The following is a 16,222-nucleotide window of genomic DNA, read 5'->3' as shown; positions in this document are numbered from 1 at the left end:
TGATTGTGGCCAAGTTTGGTTTAATTTGGCCCAGTAGTTTCAGAGGAGAAGATTTTTGTAAAAGATTACTAAGATTTACGAAAAATGGTTAAAAATTGACTATAAAGGGCAATAACTCCTAAAGGGGTCAACTGACCATTTCAGTCATGTTGACTTATTTGTAGATCTTACTTTGCTGAACATTATTGCTGTTTACAGTTTATCTCTATCTATAATAATATTCAAGATAATAACCAAAAAACAGCAAAATTTCCTTAAAATTACCAATTCAGGGGCAGCAACCCAACAACGGGTTGTCCGATTCATCTGAAAATTTCAGGGCAGATAGATCTTGACCTGATAAACAATTTTACTTCATGTCAGATTTACTTTAAATGCTTTGGTTTTTGAGTTATATGCCAAAAACTGAATTTTACCCCTATGTTCTATTTTTAGCCGTGGCGGCCATCTTGGTTGGTTGGCCGGGTCACACCACACATTTTTTAAACTACATATCCCAATGATGATTGTGGCCAAGTTTGGTTTAATTTGGCCCAGTAGTTTCAGAGGAGAAGATTTTTGTAAAAGATTACTAAGATTTACGAAAAATGGTTAAAAATTGACTATAAAGGGCAATAACTCCTAAAGGGGTCAACTGACCATTTCAATCATGTTGACTTATTTGTAGATCTTACTTTGCTGAACATTATTGCTGTTTACAGTTTATCTCTATCTATAATAATATTCAAGATAATAACCAAAAAACAGCAAAATTTCCTTAAAATTACCAATTCAGGGGCAGCAACCCAACAACAGGTTGTCCGATTCATCTGAAAATTTCAGGGCAGATAGATCTTGACCTGATAAACAATTTTACTTCATGTCAGATTTGCTCTAAATGCTTTGGTTTTTGAGTTATAAGCCAAAAACTGCATTTTACCCCTATGTTCTATTTTTAGCCATGGCGGCCATCTTGATTGGTTGGCCAGGTCACGCCACACCTTTTTTAAACTAGATACCCCAATGATGATTGTGGCCAAGTTTGGTTTAATTTGGCCCAGTAGTTTCAGAGGAGAAGATTTTTGTAAAAGTTAACGACGACGGACGCCGGACGCCAAGTGATGAGAAAAGCTCACTTGGCCCTTCGGGCCAGGTGAGCTAAAAAGGAACTACGTGTAAACAATTTCTTTTCTGGAAACTTATATTTACTAAAGTTATGTTAATTCATGTACAAAGGACCTGGGAAGGTAACATGAATTTGCCACAATTGGTGGGTGGTGGGTGTGAAATATTTTGCTGTACAAGTTATATAATGTATGCAAGTTTGACATATTGTATATGTATGGATGGTTATTCTGTTTCCAAAGTCCCTTCCATGGATACCACAAATGTACAATAAATATTATCTATAGTACAATGCAATACAAAAAGATAAAATTCAAACAAACAAAAAATACCCCAAAAATTAACATGGCATGAAGGTCTCAAAGTTTACCTCTAATTTGTGAAGTTTAAGTTGTAATTCTCTAATATCTGATTCCAGTCTCTCCCTCATACTTTTCTCCTGTCTCTGTGTAGCAGCCAACAATGACCTAGCTTCACTCAGTGCCAAGTTAGACTCCTCTAGTTCCTGCCGCACCTCCTGGATAGCTTCTTCATGACTTTTTCTTTCCTACAACAGTAAGAGTTGATTTGTTTGCAGGAGGCTTAATGTAAATAGGCAACAACTCTATAAATAGAGATTCAATAAAGACTTTTCTTACAGCAAAATCTGATACATTTTTATACCATTGATAAGCCAAATTTCGACTTCTGTTTCGATTATAACCAACTAATCAGAAGTACATCAAAATTTCTGATGTAGTTTTATCAGTCATTGCATTAGTAACAGGTCAGATGTGTACCAGAAAATGACTTACTCAATTAAACATGTCTATCAGGGCCTTTTATAGCTGACTATGCGGTATGGGCTTTGCTCATTGTTGAAGGCCGTACGGTTACCTATAGTTGTTAATGTTTGTGTCATTTTGGTCTTTTGTGGATAGTTGTCTCATTGACAATAATACCACATCTTCTTTTTTATACTATATGATATTTGATAAAATTGAGAATGGAAATGGGGAATGTGTCAAAGAGACAACAACCCGACCAAATAAAAAAACAACAGCAGAGGGTCACCAACAGGTCTTCAATGTAGCGAGAAATTCCCGCACCCGGAGGCGCCCTTCAGCTGGTCCCTAAACAAATATATACTAGTCCAGTGATAATGAACGCCATACTAATTTCCAAATTGTACACAAGAAACTAAAATTAAAATAATACAAGACTAACAAAGGCCAGAGGCTCCTGACTTGGGACAGGTGCAAAAATGCGGCGGGGTTAAACATGTTTGTGAGATCTCAACCCTCCCCCTATACCTCTAACCAATGTAGTAAAGTAAACGCATAACAATACGCATAATACATTTAAGCAAATTTCAACACCATCAAATGAATCCTCTGAAAAAAATTTGATGTTCAATCAAAACAAACAAATAATGGTCTAGATAGCTTCTATAAATTGTTTTTAAGATGTTTTAACAATATGCAAATTTGTACCTACACAATTAGATCCAGATAAAAATAATCTATCTATTAAACATTATACACTGTACCTTCTGGAATCTTTCCTCTACATGTAAGACATCTTTTTTAGTGTCTGTACTCTGTCTCTGTTTTTGTTCTAGGTCACGGTTCAGTTCTGACAACTTGACCTCTGTTGACCTTTTCTCCAGACGTATTCTGTCTAATTCTTCCATTAGACTTTTAATCTTTCCATCTTTCTTGCTGATTTCTTTAGTCTGTTCCTCAAGGTTTCTTAGTTTGATTTCTAATTGTTCCAATGTAGCTTGCTGTGTCTTTATTTTACTTTCTAAATATCTGGCGAAAAATTCCAAAATTATGGTATATATGAAGCTTTTTGCATTTAAAATTTAAAAATGAACCAAATGAAAGTTTCAAGTTGGTGTAATTTTCTTTTTTTTCAACTAAAACATTTACTTATCATCCATTTCATTTGCATATTTACATACCATCACCTCAGGTTTTTTTTTAATGAAATGCATTATAAATTAATATAAGCCAATTAACACTTGTAAAGTTATCCCATTTTCAAAAGCCATCCCTGGATTAATTGTATGCATAATGGAGATGTCTTAAAAATATCAGTCTGCTTATAAATATGAATTATTAAATCATTATTTACTTGTTTTCTTGTTGGAGATCTTCTGCATCTTCTACCTTGTTCCATCGTTTAGAAGATAATATTTTCAAATCACTTAAATCTTTCTCAAGATTCTGCACTTTAATTTCTAAACTATCTCTTTCATGTTTGAATTTATCGGCAGCTTCAGCCTTTTCAGCTGTCTGTTCAAGTTCTTTCACTTTCAAATTTAATCTGTCTTTTTCTAGTTTTATTCTCTGAAATTCTCTTTGGCCATTTTGCAATTCCTCCACTTGTTTTTCAAGACGATTTACTGCATCTTTTGATCTTTTAAAAGAAGTTTCCAGAGTGTCATTCTCTAACCGTAAATCCCGGACTTTTTTATCCAAGTCAAATTTCTCCTTCTTACACTGATCCATCTTTTCTTGAACACTGTTAAGTTTTTCTATATTATCTACAACTTCTGTTTTTAATCGAGAAATTTCGTCAGTTTGATCGTTGGAATGTTTCGATGTTAATTTCAGCTTCTCTATTTCTTCTTCCAGTTCCCTGATTTTAACCTTTAGATCACGATTTTGTTTTTCAAGCTCTGCAAATCTTTCATTGGAAAGTTTAGTCCTATAAAATAGCAGTTTAACTTTAAACATACAAAATTTTTTCAAAAGAATGAAATTTCATTTTAGTCACTGCATTTCTTTAACATTTATTACATGAAAGTTATAGTAACAGAAGGTGTACTATGTCAATGTAGAGCTGCATTTTGTCATTTCAATGTTTTTTTTAAAAGAAAAATATATTTCCGCATACCTGTGCATATTTTCATGATAGATGCACTTTCAAAGAAGCTTTTTATCCTACAGTTCATAAAAGATACATATGTATTTTTCACATTCTGCAGACAGACATTACAACTTACCGAAGTTCTTGTTGTTCCCTCATCTTCACCCTCAAATCAATGTCTCTGTCTCTTGTATCATTCAGTTGTCGCTCCACTCTTTCTAGCTTGCCTGTCTGTCTTGAAATTGTCTGTGTAACATTAGCAATAACCTATTAACAAATGACATGTCATGCATGGGTTAACCATCACCACAAGAGCTATATTGCCATGCTGCTAGGAGCTATATATAGGAGTTAATCATATCTGCTAACCTTAACAATGACAGCTGGTGAATGCTCTCAGGAATTCCTGGGATTTAATGTTCCAAACCCAAATGGACATTAAAAAAAACAATGAAATCCATTTCATTTTCATGTGGATTTTTAAGATCTTCATGCTTGTCAAATTAATAACAGATATATTTTGGTAAATTTGTAAGTTCATAATTCACTAAAACTAAGGTTTCAACTACCTTAGGCAAACCTGGCCAAAGAAATTGTTAGCATAAATTGCTGCACTGGTAGTACACTTCGTTTTGATGCTCATAAATGTTTTATGTATTAAGCTTCTAAAATTTGTGAATACCTGATGAAGGATACTGTGCACTGAAAACTGAATGTAAAATTCAAAGTATTGGCCTGTTCTCAAAAATTCAAGCAATAAGCATACTATCATTTCAAGAAACACAACTGTTCCAAATCTAAACTGTTACATTCAAATTTGTGTCAGTTATGGAAATACTGTGAAGAATTAAAAACTAAGGCAATCTTTCTAGATGGTGTTTCTTCCACAAAATTCTGAAAAGGTTAGCAAGTATGTTTTAAAATAAAAATCATGCTACTACAGATAAATACTAAAGATGCTACTATTAGTTGTATTCCACTTTTCTCATTACAAAGTTAAGAAAGAATACTTACCTTTTAGACAGGTATTTTCAAATAGCATTTAAAGAAATTCTAAATGTGTTATCCATTTAACTACTCTAGTGACACTTAAATTTTTTATTTGTTCTGTGATATTCAATAATGCATTTTTCACCCTTCCTTAAACATTTCTGAAAGGGAGACAACACTTTTTTTTATATATATGGAGACAACTTCTTTTTTTTAAAGGATGAAAATTGGGAATACAAATAATAAAAATGCATGTTAATGATATAAATATACAATAGGTAATTCTAGCTACAAACTACATTAAAAATAACAGTTTTAGTAAATTAAACAAAAATAATAATAGGACAAGTATATAGGAAAAAAGTAATCTAAATCATATGCAGCCATGCAAAGCAAAGCATATACATGTAATTGACTTAAAATAACCAGATAGTATTAAAGGTTAATGATATATGCATGTGGGATTATAAGTAAAGAACTTCTCAGAAAAGATATCTTTAAATATTGCAAAAATATATAATAAATGTAAAAGACAATATTTTTTCTTAATATAAACAGTACTTTTAATAATTAATCATAATATTGCAATTAACTCATCTACATGCTGAGAATAATTTAATTTAGATCTGTTAAAAATTCAGTCAAGCCTGGTAGGTTACCAAGTACACAAATTTACTTTTGGATATCTAATAACATCAAATTTAGATTTTATAATACTTATTCTTAGGAAAAATAGAAAAAAATCTGATTGCAATTCACCGTTTCAGAATCTAATGCATCCTGGGTAATATTTTCAAAAGCGTACACCAAAGCGTTTTGTTTGGTTTTTGGTTTAAAACGTTATAAACAATGGAAGTTAAACCAATGACGTAACATTATTTTCACTTTGGGGTACGAACAATGAAATTACCCATGATGCTTTAATTTCTGAAACGGCAAATTGAATTTACTAATTACCCTCTCTTGTTCTGCCACTTTAAATCTTTTATCTTCTAGTTCTTGTTGGTGTTTGGTGACATCACTCCGTAACTTTCTTTTGTCTTCATGTAACAGATCAACTTCTATCTCTAGGGTCTAAATATATATAATATTATAGATTCATACATTGTCTGGGGAGTGACTGATTTTTATGACGTTGTTGGCGTGGTCTGTTTTTTCCACCAATTGTTTAATCTGAATTATCATATCATCATGGCAAAAAGAGGCAAAATCACTTTGATAAGGCATTTTTTTGCAAAAATGTGCAAGGACATCAACTTTAATATCAAGTTTTTTCTTATATTTGAAATATCTAACCACAAACAAAAAATTAATGAAAAATGGACCATATGCATTTGATTTATATACAATTTTTTTTTAATAGACATAGTTCTTCTAACTTATCCTGAAAAAGTGGTTATTTTTATTTACCTTGACCTGCTTCTGAAGAGCATCCTCTCTTTTGGCAGTATCTTCTGATTCCATGTACAGCTGAATACTTTCTTGTAAACTCTGATATAAATATACATCATATTTGTCAATGTAACTGGGATTTGTGGAAATACCTAGCAACTGCATAATTAACATAAAGATATGTTTGCACTATGAACTTGTTAGAAACTTATTTGAAGGATTTGCAAATGACTGAAAAGATGGTGGACACAAGTTTTAAAGGACTGGGCTTAAAAAACAAGTGAAACTGCGAGCTACTGCTCACTGATGATACCCCCGCCGCAAGTGGATAATATTAATAGTGTAAAAATATGCAAGTGTTCGGTAAACAGGAAGTTGTCGAGTGATGAATCTGAAAACGCATCACACATTATAGCTGACTTATAAAAATCCTGAAACCAAATTTCAGAAATCCTTGTATTGTAGTTCCTGAGAAAAATGTGACGAAAATTTTTAACTTGGTTATCATGTGTAAAATCATACAAGTGTTCGGTAAACAGGAAGTTGTCGAGAAACGCATCACACAGTATAGCTGACTTATATAAATCCTGAAACCAAATTTCAGAAATCCTTGTATTGTAGTTCCTGAGAAAAATGTGACGAAAATTTTCAACTTGGCTATCATGTGTAAAATCATACAAGTGTTCGGTAAACAGGAAGTTGTCGAGTGATGAATCTGAAAACGCATCACACGGTATAGCGGACTTATATAAATCCTGAAACCAAATTTCAGAAATCCTTGTATTGTAGTTCCTGAGAAAAATGTGACGAAAATTTTCAACTTGGCTATCATGTGTAAAATCAGACAAGTGTTCGGTAAAAAGGAAGTTGTCAAGTGATGAATCTGAAAACGCATCACACGGTATGGCTGACATATATAAATGTTGATACTAAATTACAGAAAGGGTGGATGTGTAGTTCCTGAGAAAAATGTGACGAAAGTTTCATGGGACGGACTGACTGACGGACGGACTGATGGACGGACGGACGGACTGACAGACAGAGGTAAAACAGTATACCCCCCCTTTTTTAAAGCGGGGGTATAATAAAATGGAATTTAAAATTAAATGGATACCAGCTGAAATTAACAAACAGGGTCCAACTATGTATAGTGAGAGTTTGAGTCAATTTGGTAAACATGAATTTTGCAGTTTATGACTCTTTTTAACTTTTTCCTTTTTGAAAAAAAAAAAATTGTCATAATTATATACCTTGATTTTGTTCTTTAGTTCATTTATTTCCTCCTGATAAACTTTAACTTGTTCTAAGAGGTTGTCTTTAGTTTGACTTGAAACATTTGCTCGATGTCTCAGCATCTCTATTTCTGAATGTAATTTCTGTAAGAAAAAAAATACAATAATACATTCATTTCTTTCATACATGTAAGGTCGGGTTTTGTTTTCATTGGTAAAGAAATGTATGTGTATTACAGTTCATATACTTGAGCATGTACAAATATCAATAGAGTTAAGTTTGCTTACTTTCAAGTACATTTTTTTCTTAACAATAAGCATGTCGGCAAAATTCTTCTGTAATTCTTTATACAACCGTGGGTCTAAATAATGGTATTGTAAAGGAGACAGATTTGTAAAAGCAAATTGCTTGTTTCTGAATCCTTTATATTATTTCATTGTATAATATAGTTTAATGTTGATTTATCTGAATAAATATTGTTTAAACTAACCGTGGGTCTATTTTGATCTACAAGAATTACCTGATTTTGTTCTTGGAAATCCTCTTCTTTTTCCCTAAAAAGATCAGCTTCTGAAGAGTGCTTCTGAATTAAACTTGTAAGTTCTTCTATCCTTTTCCTACTTTTACCATCAGATTTCCTGCTTCTTGACTTGGTGTGAAACAAAACACGTAATTCCTATAACAGATAATATCCATTAAATACTGAGTTAGTTTTCAACTCCATTTACAGTTAAAAATGACAACTTTTTAGTTTGTTAAAAGTCCAGTTGCAGTGACAAAATTGAAAATAGGCAGATACTATATTAGGTACAGATGTGTGAAGACAATCTTTTTCTCCAAATACCCAAATTATAAAATGTAGTACTATACTAACTGATAAAAGCTGTCTCAACATATTCCATCAGCGTCAGGAATGTTTGTAGGTAATACATGTAGTCTTGTAAGGGTGAAAAAAATCTTATAATTTCACTTTCAATAATTTTCTGCGTTTAACAAATACAAATTTCTTTAACAGATCAATTAATTATCTTCAGATCAACCATTTAAAAAAAAATTATGAATTATTCTGATAATTTCTAATGACGTGAGTTTTTTAAGGGGAGAACCATTAACAAAATATATTTTTTAAATATTTATATTGGAATGCAGGCAATATAAAAGCATATTACAGGATTCGGCCAAAGTCGTGCTTGTAAGATAAAAATGATACAAATAGTATACCAATGAAATTTCTTTGAGGAGAGTAGGCCTGCTTTGTTAGTCTGTCAAAACAATAGGGCAGCAATTTTCAAGTAAATTCAATAAATAAATCTCTTTTGAGCTCAATGTATATCTTTCTTGTGAAAATTATAAATACTCAACATGTACAGTTATGAATATTATCAAAACAAGAATGTATGCATTGTCATGCTAGCATACCACTAGTTGTAATTCAATTTATCAGAAAATATGAAGTAGATGGCTGAAAGATAAGAAAGAAAAACCACTTGTAACAAAATATTGAGTCATTTCATTCTGTCTAAAGAGTGAGACTCAAATATTTGTTGGATGAACAGATGCTATATATAGGTCAGAGCAATATAACAATAAGTATGGTATGTATAATAATAATTGAGAATAAAAATGATAACAAACAACAAATGCAATTTCATTCAAAATTACACCAAAACCCTCTAATCAATAGCTCTTGACTCTTATAAAACATGATCTAAGTGAGCACTTGGGAACTTATATAGACATCAGGTATATATCATTGAGGCTTGCAACCTTAAAACACAAAACTAAAAATACATCCAACATTGTGTCTAGTTTATTTCAGGCGATATAACTGAGGAACTATATAAACTTGGGACTATTCTAGTTTTGTCACTGGGTCTTTTTCATTATCAAACAAAACATAAATTTTGCACCCCTCTACCAATGAAAACTTTACACACACAGACCAACCCTTATGTTATAGAGTGAGGACAATCTGAATGTAAACTTTATAAGTTGTTACCTTATAAATATGATCAGAGAACAGATTGTCATCAATGCTAAATTAACATAGCATGACCATCAACCATGTGTAAAAATTATAGATACAAGCAGTAACATTATAAAACATGTGTACAAATCAAAGATACACACAGTTACATTATAAAACATCAAATTCTACTTTCTAGTACAAACATAATACAGATACCTCATATTCCTAGGTAGAATAAATTTAAATAATACGTTTTGAATCTGTTTGTTTAACCATTCTGGAAATTATGCACACAATGCACACAAACTATAGTGTACACAAAGTGATGTACATATTGTCAATGTGTGTACATAGAAATTTATTAAACTTGTAATTGTACATTTAGCAAATAAGCAGTTAAACATTGAGTAAGTTTTGATATCGGGGAAAATTAGCAACAAATATTTGAAAAAATGGACAAAAAGTGGACAAAAAGTTCAATGCAAATATAAACATTTTAAAAAGCTTCACAAATGATTACACAATTTTTTCTAACCTGCCAAACTTCATGCAACCTTCCAAAAATGTGACATAATTACTGTTTTTTTCTGTTCTGGTTATCAAATAATGACTTTTATATTCTGGCATTAAAGCAACTATCACCACCACTAATATACTGAATATATGAGATTCTCTATTTTTCCAATTCTGGTTATAAATTGGTATGGGCATTTGTTCTTTGATAAAATATTTACTTTGAACTATTCCAACAGAAAAGTTATAAAAAATGGTAGGGGTTCAGATGTCTGATGTAGTTTTCTCAATACCTATTTCTATAAAAGTAAAAAAATTATAAGTCTCAACACACTTTCTTTAAATATACAAAAATATATTTCTTAAAGTATTTTTTTGTATGTTTGAAAAAATATTAAATAAGGAGATGTGGTCTGATTGCCAATGTGAAAACTATCCATCAGAATTCAAAGTCATCATATAGGCTTCAATAAGTTTATATTCCTCCTAAATTTTGCTATTTTAAGTTTATTGGACCTTTGTACTTATTTCATTAAATTTTGTTTATAAAAAAAGTCCAAATCAAATTTAAAACTAAGATGACAGACATGCTTATTTGATTTTCCCAAGTCTAAGTAAAGGGTAATTTGCATGACCAAGAAATTTAAAAGAAAAGATCCTAGCATTATTTGAAACAAAATGTGATATAATAATTGCAGTGTATAAAATCTGTAGAATCAAAGAACTGTCCATGCTGTAAGCAGTATATTGATGGGTTGCTTTACCTGCAGTTTAATAGATGCTTCAATGGATATGTTACAGACCTCAATCATATCAACCTAACAAAAACAGACACAATGGAGAATCAATTATACTGCACAATTTTTTTGGTTTTCCCTAACCCTACCTACCAAGAAAATGGCTGCCTACTCAAATTCTTTTATTGTCCTGATGTGATTTTTTTTTCAGCTAAGCATCACAACTAAACAAACATCTAACACTTAAATTTTTCTTTGATGGAAAAAAAAAGAAAAAAACTATGTTCATGTACCTACCCACTGTCTCTACCTTTGGGCAAACCAAAACAATGTAAGTGTGGCCTTTTATTGTACAAAATTAACCCTAGTATAGATAAACACATATTTTAATATCTATATTTACCCTACATAAATACAAGTTCTTACATTTTTTTGTCTCTAAACTAAGAATTTAACTATTTAACTAATGAAAAACCTAATAAAAGACAGAAATAAATAAATTAATGTATTCTATTACACTAACCACTTTATCAACTTCTTGACTATCTTGCAATTTACTCAAAAGATACTGCTCTCGTTCCATAAATTCTTTTTCTTGAACTTCAAAAGCATCAACCAAATCATCCATTTCCTGTCAAAGATATATGTACAAGTGTTGAAAAAATATCTTGAGTACATCACTACTTTATACCATGTTAACTGGCAAATGATATTGCATTTATTTGCACTTTAGACAAAGTATCATATATTATTGCTATGAACACTTCAGTTTCAATCGTTTTATATCTATATTAACCCTACATAAATACAAGTTCTTACATTTTTTTGTCTCTAAACTAAGAATTTAACTACTAATGATCTGAATATGTTACCAATAACCAAATTTGTTTTTACCATCTAAATCAGTAATTTTTGAGTGGTCTCTGAAAATAAACATAATGAATTATAATTTTGTAGCATGATGCTTTATGATGTAATGCCTATTTTTGTCATATTTAATAATTTCCTATGGAAATTTTTAAAGAGATAAAATAAGATTTTTACCTCCTCTTAATGTACTCTAAATACATTTCAGAAATATTTATTTTATAAATTGTACATCTGAAAGCTCAAATGCTTCATGTACCAATATTTCTTTATTCAGATTCAAGTTCAACAAGTTTCATAAAAAAATCCAAAATATAAAAAAGAAGATGTGGTATGATTGCCAATGAGACAACTATCCACAAAAGACCAAAATGACACAGACATTAACAACTATAGGTCACCGTACGGCCTTCAACAATGAGCAAGGCCCATACCGCATAGACAGCTATAAAAGGCCCGATAAGACAATGTAAAACAATTCAAACGAGAAAACTAACGGCCTTATTTATGTAAAAAAATGAACGAAAGACAAATATGTAACACATAAACAAACGACAACCACTGAATTACAGGCTCCTGACTTGGGACAGGCACATACATAAATAATGTGGCGGGGTTAAACATGTTAGCGGGATCCCAACCCTCCCCCTAACCTGGGACAGTGGTATAACAGTACAACATAAGAAGGAACTATAAAAATCAGTTGAAAAAGGCTTAACTCAGATGGACAAAAAATACAAGTGGACGTGGCAAAAGTCTGCCCTCTATTTACACTTTGCCTTCTGTGAGATTTATTTATGGCTGCTCCATCAAAACAGTTTTGATGGAGCAGCCATAAATAAATAAACATATGTGGGACTCAAGTAAAACACTTTGAATTGAGGGGAGCAGGGAGGGCTCAGATACAGTAAAAATTAGGGTTAATTCTAAATTTCATCTCTAAAGATGCTTATCACATTTTGAAAGTGCCTTTCCTGAGTACCACAAGAGCCATTACATCAGAACAAAGGTTAGAACTTATCTACAAAGAGACTTTATTTTTCACATCAAAATTGCACAAGCCGAACTTAGATAATTCCTGATAAAGTATCCTTAATTATGCTGTTTTATTTTAAGCAATTTTAGAGAGAAATTTATCTTTGTTTATCTCTATGTAAAACAGATGTGACTTCTTTCAGGTAAAAGGTTTACATCTATATAACAGTATTACAGACAAATGAATTAATGTTTTATTTATTTTCTTTTGTTTTAATATCTGTATACAAACCTGCAATTTATTATTAAGTTCTGCTATTTCAATATTTTTGTCTTCTAACTGACTTCTCCATGTATCTTCCCTAGTTTCTAGTAATGTCAAATCCCTCTTTTGGTCATCTCTAGATTTTCTTCTTTCCTTAAATACAAAACATTTTAAATATAATACCAAAGATTTTCTATCTGGGATTTCTCAATAAAAGCAAGCAGATGGTTTTTCTATGAATTAATTTTGACACCAAATAAGGTGTAGTAAAGTAAACAGATATGCAATGACCAAAAGATATTAAAAAACAAGAATGTGTCCCTAGTACACGGATGCCCCATCCGCATGCCCCGTCTTCACTATCATTTTCAATGTTCAGTGGACCGTGAAAATGGGGTAAGATTTCTAATTTGACATTAAAATTAGAAAGATCATATCATAGGGAACATGTGTACTAAGTTTTAAGTTGATTGGACTTCAACTTCATAAAAAACTACCTCAACCAAAAACTTTAACCTAAAGCGGGACAGACAGACAAACGAATGCAGAGACCAGAAAACATAATGCCCGTAAATGAGGCATAAAAAATTGCTGTTATTTTCCTTAAAAATCACAGTAACCATTAAACAAAGAGCAATATCCCAGCCTTAACATTCAAGAAGGCTCCTACAAGTTACAACAAGTTTAATTGCAATTCTTTGATGGACATCAATAATGCTACATCTGTGTTTTCTAATTGTATGTAAAAACATCTTATTCCGAACAACAGACAGAATATTATACATAACTGTACCTTGTCTAAACGACCCTGTAACCTATCTATTTGCTTTTTGTTCTGGATAAGCTGTTCTTTGTTTAACTTTAGCTGCTTATCTCTGTCTGCAATCTTTTTTAACATTTTCTTCTTTTCTTTTTCTAATTCTGCTACCAAGTCTTGCAGTTCGTCTACTTGTGATCTGTGAGAGAAAATAATGTATTTCACCAGTTCTTGAATAAGTATATATAACTTTTGCTTTAAATTTCATTAAATTAAACTAGAGGCTCTAAAGAGCCTGTGTCGCTCACCTTGGTCTTATGCATATTAAATAATGGACACGGATAAATTCATGACATAATTGTGTTTTGGTGATAGTGATGAGTTTGTAGATCTTACTTTACTGAACATTCTTGTTGCTACAATTATCTCTGTCTATAATGAACTTGGCCCAGTAATTACAGTGGAAAATATTTTCTACAAATTTACAAAAATTTATGAAAAATGTTAAAAATTAACTATAAAGGGCAATAACTCCTTAGGGGGTCAATTGACTATTTTGGTCATGCAAAACTTATTTGTAGATCTTATTTTGCTGAACATTATTGCTGTATACAGTTTATCTCTATCTATAATAATATTCAAGATAATAACAAAAAACGGCAAAATTTCCTTAAAATTACCAATTCAGGACAGTAACCTAACAACGGGTTGTCCGATCCATGTGAAAACATCAGGGCAGATAGATCTTGACCTGATAAACAATTAAACCCTGTCAGATTTTCTCTTAATGCTTCGGTTTTTGAGTTATAAGCCAAAAACTGTATTTTACCCCTATGTTCTATTATTAGCCGTGGCAGCCATTTTGGTTGATTGGCCAGGTCACGCCACACATTTTTTAAACAAATTACCCCAATGATGATTGTGGCAAAGTTTAGTTTAATTTGGCCCAGTAGTTTCAGAGAAGAAGATTTTTGTAAAAGATTACTAAGATTTATGAAAAATTGGTTAAAAATTGACTATAAAGGGCAATAACTCCTTCAGGGGTCAACTGACCATTTTGGTCATGCTGACTTATTTGTAAATCTTACTTTGCTGAACATTATTGCTGTTTACAGTTTATCTCTATCTATAATAATATTCAAGATAATAACCAAAAACAGCAAAATTTCCTTAAAATTACCAATTCAGGGGCAGCAACCCAACAACAGGTTGTCCGATTCATCTGAAAATTTCAGGACAGATAGATCTTGACCTGATAAACACTTTTACTGCTGTCAGATTTGCTCTAAATGCTTTGGTTTTTGAGTTATAAGCCAAAAACTGCATTTTACCCCTATGTTCTATTTTTAGCCATGGCGGCCATCTTGGTTGGTTGGCCGGGTCACGCCACAAATTTTTTAAACTAGATATCCCAAAGATGATTGTGGCCAAGTTTGGATTAATTTGGCCCAGTAGTTTCAGAGGAGAAGATTTTTGTAAAAGATTACTAAGATTTACGAAAAATGGTTAAAAATTGACTATAAAGGTCAATAACTCCTAAAGGGGTCAACTGACCATTTTGGTCATGTTGACTTATTTGTAAATCTTACTTTGCTGAACATTATTGCTGTTTACAGTTTATCTCTATCTATAATAATATTCAAGATAATAGCCAAAAACAGCAAAAATTCCCTAAAATTACCAGTTCAGGGGCAGCAACCCAATAACGGGTTGTCGGATTCATCTGAAAATTTGAGGGCAGATAGATCTTGACCTGATAAACAATTTTACCCCTGTCAGATTTGCTCTAAATGCTTTGGTTTTTGAGTTATAAGCCAAAAACTGCATTTTACCCTTATGTTCTATTTTTAGCCATGGCGGCCATCTTGGTTGGTTGGCCAGGTCACGCCACACATTTTTTAAACTAGATACCCCAATGATGATTGTGGCCAAGTTTGGTTTAATTTGGCCCAGTAGTTTCAGAGGAGAAGATTTTTGTAAAAGTTAACGACGACGGACGACGACGGACGACGACGACAGACGCCGGAAGCCAAGTGATGGGAAAAGCTCACTTGGCCCTTCGGGCCAGGTGAGCTAAAAAAGCATGAAAACCAGGAATAAAATTCTCAAATATACATAGACTGCCAAATGTTAGCTTATCTTGATTGAATGCTGCTTAATGTCCAGCAGAACATTTTACATTTATTTTCTGGACAATTACATGTTAATGGTAATTATATACTTGGAATTTCAAAGTAGGACATCAAAACATTAGTCAAGAATTTGAAGGTTCATTTAGAATTATTTGCCAGTTTATCTGATTTACTGTTTTGTTCATTTCTGATATGTTCCGACAAAGATTTATATAGTGGTATAGAGTAGTTCAGTTTTTTTTTATAATGGGACAGACACAATGAAATGCAATAAGCAATGTCCATAATTTAAAAATTTCCTTTGCTCAAATTTTTTCACAGAACAGAAACTTCAAGTTTGAAAATATCTTTAATATCTTTAATAATACAATCAATTACCAAAGTGTCGCTCACCTTGGTCTATGTGAATATTAAACAAAGGAAGCAGGGGGA

At 31.8% G+C, this 16,222-nt stretch overlaps 1 protein-coding gene across 1 annotated transcript in view; it reads right to left on the bottom strand.

Annotated features, from left to right (window-relative positions):
• LOC139512205 (citron rho-interacting kinase-like) overlaps positions 1 to 16,222 on the bottom strand; it is a 63,818-nt gene that overhangs the window by 32,101 nt on the left and 15,495 nt on the right. Inside the window, exons 12-22 of the mRNA XM_071299628.1 lie at positions 13,695 to 13,857; positions 12,929 to 13,054; positions 11,318 to 11,425; positions 8,096 to 8,251; positions 7,593 to 7,718; positions 6,361 to 6,441; positions 5,908 to 6,024; positions 4,097 to 4,227; positions 3,223 to 3,798; positions 2,633 to 2,897; positions 1,475 to 1,651 (exon numbers count right to left, since the gene is read on the bottom strand). Of these exons, the coding sequence (XP_071155729.1) occupies positions 1,475 to 1,651; positions 2,633 to 2,897; positions 3,223 to 3,798; positions 4,097 to 4,227; positions 5,908 to 6,024; positions 6,361 to 6,441; positions 7,593 to 7,718; positions 8,096 to 8,251; positions 11,318 to 11,425; positions 12,929 to 13,054; positions 13,695 to 13,857 (2,026 nt within the window). The remainder of the gene's footprint in view (positions 1 to 1,474; positions 1,652 to 2,632; positions 2,898 to 3,222; positions 3,799 to 4,096; positions 4,228 to 5,907; positions 6,025 to 6,360; positions 6,442 to 7,592; positions 7,719 to 8,095; positions 8,252 to 11,317; positions 11,426 to 12,928; positions 13,055 to 13,694; positions 13,858 to 16,222) is intronic.

This window comes from Mytilus edulis, chromosome 2 (assembly GCF_963676685.1).
Source record: "Mytilus edulis chromosome 2, xbMytEdul2.2, whole genome shotgun sequence".
Taxonomy (NCBI): Eukaryota; Metazoa; Mollusca; class Bivalvia; order Mytilida; family Mytilidae; genus Mytilus; species Mytilus edulis.
This window is presented reverse-complemented; position numbering and strand designations above follow the sequence as displayed.